The following is an 8,457-nucleotide window of genomic DNA, read 5'->3' as shown; positions in this document are numbered from 1 at the left end:
CAACCCAACCCATTCGACCAATCGTCCCGTCTGGACGATCCAAATTCTTATCTGGGCCTAAGGATAGATAGCGATTGACGTCAACCATACCATGGTACATACTCTTGTTTGTATCAAGGGCTTTCACTACTCGAGGAAATGGACTAGGAACCGACCTTACTCTTGTTGGGCACAGACCTCTCCACATACCAGGGTTTGATTGCTTGGTATGGCAACCCACCTTTTAAGCCAAAAGCCTTTAAATGCACTCAGCATACCGCTATAATGCCTGTATGAATATTTATATCATATACGTGATCACCATTTTGTAAACAAAACCATGACGAAATTTTGTAAAATAAAATCCTTTTCAAAATGTAAATATTTCAAAAGTGGCCTAAAATAGCGCAAAATGAGTCGAAACTCTGTCCAAATGTCTAATCAAAATTCGGGCCTCAAAACCCATTTTAAAACCTCACTTCGAGTCAGCACTCCTACAACTACACTACAGTTGTCTAGGATACACATTTTAAAATTTGTCATTTTCAAACCTCACTTGACACAGTGGCACATGCCCACTTCACGAGTCAAGTCTTCTTTTTGAGTAAGTGTGCTAAAATGGTCGATCATGTTTTGATTCGTCATCGATCTCTTATCCCCAGTTTCCAAGATGCCTGGAACTAGTCACGCAAGCGTTAATGGACAACCCGGAAATGGTAATTATCTAATCCTAGCTGCGCTCGTCCGTCTCCAAACAAGCCAAGGCCAAGCTTATGCTCGCCTCAATGCTATTGAAGGCCGAATTGTTGCTATAGAAACTAGACTTCCTCCCGCAGAGAATGATATTCCCGACATGAGCGTGCATGATAACCTTCCACCCTTTGTTGGACAACCAAAAGTCAACCCCCCACTATGTCCTACTGAAGCTGAAAAGCGACTCCAATATTTAGAGGAGCAACTTCAATATGACTGACAGGGAGAATAATCGCAAGTATGAGGCGGTAAATGCTCAGTTTCCAACCAACTTCAATATGACTGACATTCCAAAATTCAAGGGGCATGAAAACCCTTTGAACCACATTCGTGCCTTCAAAGATTATATGTCTATCAAAGGCATCAAGCCCGAGATGTTCCTAAGGATCGTTCCTTCATTTCTCGACACTATTCCTAAACAATGGTTCTACTCTTTGGAGCACAAGAAAATTGCCACCTGGGACGATGCCGCAATTGAGTTCACTAAACAATATGCGGATAATGCTGAAATCCAACTCAACATGCACACTCTAGACGTTCTTACCCAAAATGAGAAAGAAGGCTTCACCGACTTCCTAAGTAGGTGGAGAAAGACTAGCACACAACTTGTTGAACGCCCAGACGAAGCCACTCTTGTGGAAAAGTTCGTGGATAATTTGAGACCTATTTATGCAAACCATTTGAGGTACTGAAACATAAAGTCTTTCAAAGACTTGACTGTGCTTGGAACGAGAATTGAAGACGACATCCGTAAGGGGCTCTTGTCTAAAACGGTAGGTCGTGGATATCAGGGTTCAACGAGTCGTTCTTATGGCTCCACTAGCAAGACCGATGAGGTTAACCTTGTCGAATCATATGCTAAGAAGAATAACCCACAGAGGAAATGTACCTATGTTGGTGAATCATATTCCACTGCACTGAAAAGGCTCATGAAACAAGGTGAGCTCCAACCCATAGGACCTACACCTGACCCAGAGAAGAAATCCAAATTATGGGATGAGAATTCATACTGCGAATATCACAGAGGCAAGGGACATGATACGGAGAAATGCTTCAAATTGAAACATGTCATTTAGGATATGATTGAAGATGCTCGCTTACCCATACCTCCCGCACTACTACAGAAATAGGCTTATAGAACTGTAGGAATTAACATTAGAGAACACTTTAGAGGCGTTCTCCAACTCAGTGTTCTCTTAAGCTTAAAGAACTGTTAGAAGAGGCGTTTTGTATTCATAATCATAGAGAACGGCTGAAATGAGCTTTAGAGAACACCTGATAAGCGTTCTCTTTTCCTAGTAAAAGAGAACGGTTGGGCAAGCTAATAGTTCTTTATCCCTCTTGGCTTTTTTTAAAAAAAAAAACAAATATTGATGATATTTGGATAAAATTAATATATTTATTCTCATTAAAATTAAATACCAATTTCAATACACTTGTTTCACAACCAGAGCCAAAACAGCGAGCAAACTAACTAAGTCCGATTTCTGCGGTCATCAAGAGATCATCTCCAACAATTTGTATGTTGTCTCCGATTTCTGCGGTCATATTAGCATAGTGCTCCCAGTCATCTTGGTCAAAAGGATATTCAATTGACACAATAGGGTACTCAGCCACAAATGACTTGTAGAGATCCTTGAGGGGCTCACCAGAAATCCTTTGTGACCCATCGTTATTCTGCAAACATCGCAGTCGGTGAAGTCCAATCAGTAAACATTCTGTCGCGATCAAACAAAATCGATCATAACCAATTTGAAAGGCAATCAAGCATACCTCTTCCTTGAAGTTTAAGTCATATGACTTGTCCTCCTTGTAGAACTCGGATGCAAAGAACATCCATCCCAATAACCACCTGCGATAGAGAACATGTAAAAATAAGCTCACTGAATAAATTTTCTATGATCAGATTTGACAAACTACCACTGACGAGGTTATTTACCTTGTCGGTGTATCCAGCCTTCTCAATAGCTGTCTTGAGCAACTCAAGACCTTCCTCTTTCTCCTGAACGGTCGAAAGCATAATATGAATACAGTGTTCAAAACTCAGATCACAAATAAAGACATTAATGAACAAGCAGCTAGTGGTACTGGCAAAACCTGGATATTAGGAGCAAAGCCACCCTCATAACCAACATTGGTTGCATCTTGGCCATACTTCTTCTTGATCACACTCTGCAATTCGCACTACAATTCAAAGAACCCATAAGTACACCGAGCAAAGACAAATATAGTAGTGAAATGAAGTTCATGCGCAATCAATACTGGTTCATCAAAACACATACATTAGGCATCAATACACCGAAAAACAATGTCAGTGAGCCCATAACTCACCTTCTGCTTACACCAACCCCACTCATTCACAGTTCCATCGAGTTGTTGAACCATGAAGTTGTCAATTTCCGTTTGCTGAGTTGGGTCCTACAGAAAGTAACAAAAGGGATATATTATTATCAATTGCAAAAGACCGACATTAGGATTAAGTGATTAACCAAGTATGCAAGACAGTACACATAAATTACAAACTAATCACAAAAGAAAGAATGAATCTACTGAGAGCACTTAAATCTGTTGATCTCAAAATAGAGCATATAATCTCGCTGAAATTAAATATAACAGTAGTAAATTGCTTGTCCTGAAATATTTGGCAGTTTTGCTACTTATGGCAAACCCAATAGAGCCTAGAATGGGCGAATTCAGGCCATCCCCAAATAGTCAACCTTGTCCATAATTGCGATCAGCCCTTGCAGCGTCCTTAATCGATAAATGATTCTCAATTTTTGAACTTAAAAGCTAAGGGTACACAACACAGCCGCTCATAGCTAATTGTATAATCTTGACTTATAGATCTTTGATTCTTTGAAATTATAGAAAGTCACACATTTAGGAGGAAAGCAAAAGGCATAAGAAAACATATATAGAGGATCGAATGAAAAACCATTACAATCATCGCCAGAAAATAAATGTGTTCATCAATTACAATTAAAAAAAGTCACATTGAGGTAATATCAAACAAAATCAAATGAGACACATCATATGGGTATATTATCCAATAAGTAGAATACTCAAAATTACACAAAAAAAACCGAAAAAAAAACAATATATTCATCGTATATACGAAATACTGAAAAGAGTAAATGAAATACCAGTAGAATGGATGCAAGAGGTGTAAAAGAATAAGACAATCCCCAATTCTACCCATTTTCATCGACTTCCCTTGTTCATTGTAAAATCCCCAAATTTCTAGGGTTTATTGAAGTGTAAAAACATCAAATAGGAAACCAATCTGAAATTTTCAAAGAAGCATGTAAGTTTCTTGATTTATAACCACAATTCGAATCCGAACCTAATAAAGCCCTATTTTTGGATTAAGGTAAGCAAACCCTAGAATAATTTTCGAACCTGATAAGAATGTCGAAGGTGGTTGATGCGTGTCCTAAATATGTTGTTTTACGCCCTATTTTACACGCATTTCAGAGCTCATTTAAGTAGTTATTGCTACTATTCTCCCCATTTTGTCTACTTTCGTATTTTTATGTAATATTGCAGATTTATGCGGAAATGAGTAGAAATCGAGCCAAATCCGTCCCTAAGTACTTAGCATTGCATTTGACATGGAGTAGTAACTCGAAGAATGAGCTTGGTGCGCGTTTCAAGGCCAAAAGATAGCAAAAGCATGGGTGCGTACGAGTTTAACAAGCAAAGAAGCACTTCACATTATTGCAGCCTGCTTCAGATGTCAATATCTCGAGTTCTAGAGCTGATAATCGAGTGATTCCAATTGAAGGTGAAAGTGTATCCTCTTATCTTTCCAAAGCCGCGTAGAACGCCTGATTTGACCAAGTAACGAAGAAATGGCAGCTGTTTTAAGATCGGTGCGCGCTGCAGGAATCGACAGAATGCAATTCTGTACAGCACCCTTGGTCGATCGACTGACCTACATGGTCGATCGACCAGAGCACGACATACAGCAGCTCCTGTTCAGTGCAATTTGGTCGATCGAATGATGCTTATGGTCGATCGACTGAACAACGAGTCTGACGCAAAATAAAAGATCGAGGAAACTCAAGCCCATTGTGTTTAGGTTTTGATAATAAGTGTTACGTATATTTTCTATATAACGTAACCTAGAACATGAGATTAAGGATTCAGTTTTTACTAGTTCTTCAGCCAGTTTTCCAACATTCAATAATTAGAGTTTTCAATACTATTTCGTACAATTACTTTTGCATTCGGTTCCTGGATCTCTTGCTGCAATTCCAATCGGTATTCTTCTGCTAATAATTCAGTTTGTTTTATTATCGTTTTGTAGGATAGAATTGCTAGTTAGTTTCCCAAAACCAATTCATCGTTTATGTTAATTGTTTGTTCTATTATTTCAAGCATGAATTCTTCAGTCTATTTTATTAATTTTATTATTGTTATCGTCCTTAGTATGAGTAGCTAAATAGTTTGTGCTAGGATGTAGGGGAATTATGGTGTAGGCGGCAATATAATGAACACGGCCTGATTCGCGTGTTGGTCGATCGACCGCCATGCCTAGTCGATCGACTGGCCACGTGGGGTTTTATTTTCGTTTTAATTGTTTTAATTCTTTATTCGACGAATCGAGTGCACACGACTAGTTGAATGTTTAGGATATGACTGACCCATTAGATCGAGAGATAGGGACAGTTGTTAGATCACCAATTAAAATGACTAAACTATGCTGAGATCGAAAGATAGGTAAAGTTTAGACCGTAAATCACTTTTCAGGACGAAAGTTAGTATTAGTGTTATTAGGGACTTATAGCGAGATCGAAAGATGCTATTTGTTAAGAGTGGACCGAGAGGACCTCTTTATTTCCCGCCTCATGTGTTTGATTTAGACCTGTTTAGTTTGCTGCCGCCGAAACTATAACAAACCGACCATCCTAGTACCCCTTCTTTTATCTGTTTTAACTGTTTATTTAGTTATTTGTCTTTATTTGCTATTAGTATAGACCAAATCAAATCAATCCCCACTTTTGTTACCTTAGACTAAATTAGACAATTAGAAATTACATTCGCCTCCTTGTGGTTCGACCCTGTTACCACTAGCCTAGGTTAGTTTTAATAGGAGATTATAAATTTTATTTTTGGTACTCACAACGACGGGTATCAAATTTTGGTGCCGTTGCCGGGGAGGCAATTGTTCTAATTTTTGGTTGTCTTTATTTTAGTCTGTTTTTCGCCTCAAGGGAAGACTGAGTACCTTGAGGCAGTTCTTATCTTCTCCTTTAGTGTTGTTTATTTGCAGTACTTCAGGAGAGTCCACTCATGTTCCATTCTTGGGAGCAGCAGGTGGAGATTTGTGGGAGATGTGGCGCTGAGAAGCATGCTTCTGTTATGTGCCGAGCAGATATGGACCAAGTCTATGCTTACTGGCATTATAAACAAGGTCATTATGTGCCACCATATCCGTACTATCAGCAAGGCTTTCAAGAGCCTTCATATTCCTTTGCACCGCCTCAGCAAGATCCTCTTCCTTCTGAAGAGAGTGCGGAATTGAAGTCTATGGTGGAGATGCTTAACCTCCAAATGCAAGAAATGGCTGAACAGAGAGAAGCTTCTTTCAAAAGACTTGAGCTTCTCTTGGCTCAAGTATCTGCCGAGCAAAATGATGATATGTATGACTCGGAGGATGATGATTTGGAGGACGATGAAGCGTCAATTGAAGACTTCAATGCTGTGCCACATGAAGAATTCGATCAAGCAGATTTGTGTGGTCGAACGAATGACATTGCAGAAGGAAGAGCGGTCGATCGATCGGAACCAAAGGGTCGATCGACCGGTTATCTTTGGAGGAGGAAACTACTCGATCGAGTAGTGACGCTGTTCGATCGACCCCTGCATCCTTGGGAATTGTTAAATCGTCACCAACGCCTATTCCGGATGACGATGAGAAGGTAAATGAAGACCATTCCTATCCGATTAGAGGTAATTCCACTTCTTTAGTCGATTATGTATACCTTCTTACTCCTTCTGTTGAACCATTTGCTGTTGTAGAATTGACGCCTCCGCCCCAGTTTGGGGACAAATTGGAGGAACATCGCTTTGTTTCTCTTTCTACAGGTCTTGACAAGTTCAAAGACCCCGGAGATGAGTTGGGTATTCCTAGCTCGAAGTCTGGAACTGCTCGGAGATATGATTCAGGAGGAGGTCTTGATGAGGATATGCCGTCTAAGAAAAAGTTGTGCGCTGAGGTGAAAGATTGGGATCCGGATGCCGCGAGACGACGTTGTTCTTCCGTTGCCTTGTTGTGGAGGCCGGGATTAGATTTGACAGTTGCTGAAGCCACTGTGTTCAGTCAGAAGCCTAGTAGTGGGCCAGTGATTTGTGCTTTTTGATGATCGAAAAGTGGGTCGAGCTGGGACCATCTAATCTAGCGCTACCGGGAGGCAACCCGGAGTTTGAAACATTTCGTTTAATTTGGTTTTGGAACATTTAGCTTTATTTGTTTTTGTGTGCTCTAATAATTAGCAATACTTTAGTCGGATACTTTGGGTTTTGCGCAATTTTGGGCGCGTTATTATGTGTGTATGCAGGTATATGGACCTTATTAGCTCAAGTTATTGAGCTAATCCGAAGAAATCAGAAAGTTACAGCAGTTTTCCCAGTCGATCGACTGCCTTCCATGGTCGATCGACTGAGTTGCGCATCTCAGGAGTTTCTGTTCCTGTTCACTTTGGTCGATCGACTGCCATCTATGGTCGATCGACCACTGCCGCTGCTGTACCTGTTCACGACCTTTCCCCTGCTGTGCTGGGTCGTTTTGCGGGATTGAGGGAGTTTTCTACTCTATTTTATTTCCCGACTCATTTCTGATTTCTTCCATTTTCGTAACTTTGCACATAATTACCGCTTCAATATTGTTTTCTCGGTTTTATGCGTGGTATTGTTTGTCTTTCGGGTACTTATTGGTAGCACTGCTAGCTACAGAAACCTCCTAGCTTACGCTGGTTTGGGGAGGTTTCCTTTTGCTGCGCTTAAAGTCTTGTGAGTTCCCAAGTTCCACTTCATGTCATATTTATTTCTTTTCTCGCAAAATCCCATTTCCCTTTTATTTCATTACATGATTTTGCACAATGGGGACATTGTGTGATTTGGTTTGGGGAAGGGTTTTGCGTCGCATTTGCATATGTTTTATTGCATTTCTGTTTCACGTTTATTGCATTTCAGTTTGCATTGTTTATTTCATTTCTCTATATATACAAAAATTCAAAAAAAAAATTGAAAAATTTCAAAAAAAATTCACAACAATGCATGTTTATTTTAGCATATAGGTCAAGTTGGAACGGTAGTATCTCAATGATGACATTGCATTTGCATCTGTTTTTGCCTAAGCCTTGCTGATTGACATGTTATTAGTAGAATCGTTTATGCATATCTACGAGTTTTCGTTACATTTCTTGCTGAACTTGAGACTTGACTTTGATTTTTGGCAAACTACATCATATTTCTGAGATTTAGAGCCTATAACTGGTGACATCTATGACCGGTTTATTTAGGAATGTGATTAGTGCTCCTTATGAGACATGTCATATCAATTTGCATAAATATGAACTTGATCTGCTTAATACCTGTATGCATTCGGTTTGTGGTTCGTTGACACATGTGGTAGAGGTCTCCCTTTATTCATTTTGCCCATAAGCTCCACACTGCCAAAAATAGCCTTTTTGTCCCGTTAACTACATCCTACATTTAGCC

The 8,457-nt window shown here is 39.7% G+C and overlaps 1 protein-coding gene across 1 annotated transcript; it reads right to left on the bottom strand.

Annotated features, from left to right (window-relative positions):
- Window positions 1-2,168: 2,168 nt before the first annotated feature.
- Window positions 2,169-3,458, bottom strand: LOC141649257 (enolase-like). Its single transcript, XM_074457952.1, has 6 exons — window positions 3,450-3,458; window positions 3,064-3,150; window positions 2,862-2,916; window positions 2,672-2,774; window positions 2,506-2,584; window positions 2,169-2,409 (listed from the first exon to the last, which is right to left on the bottom strand). Exons 1-6 carry the CDS (start codon window positions 3,456-3,458, stop codon window positions 2,203-2,205), a joined length of 540 nt encoding a protein of 179 aa, XP_074314053.1. The 3' UTR covers window positions 2,169-2,202.
- Between the last annotated feature and the right edge of the window lie 4,999 nt (window positions 3,459-8,457).

This window comes from Silene latifolia, chromosome 3, assembly GCF_048544455.1.
Source record: "Silene latifolia isolate original U9 population chromosome 3, ASM4854445v1, whole genome shotgun sequence".
Taxonomy (NCBI): domain Eukaryota; kingdom Viridiplantae; phylum Streptophyta; class Magnoliopsida; order Caryophyllales; family Caryophyllaceae; genus Silene; species Silene latifolia.
Note: the sequence above shows the minus strand (reverse complement) of the source record. Positions and strands in the feature narration are given on the sequence as shown.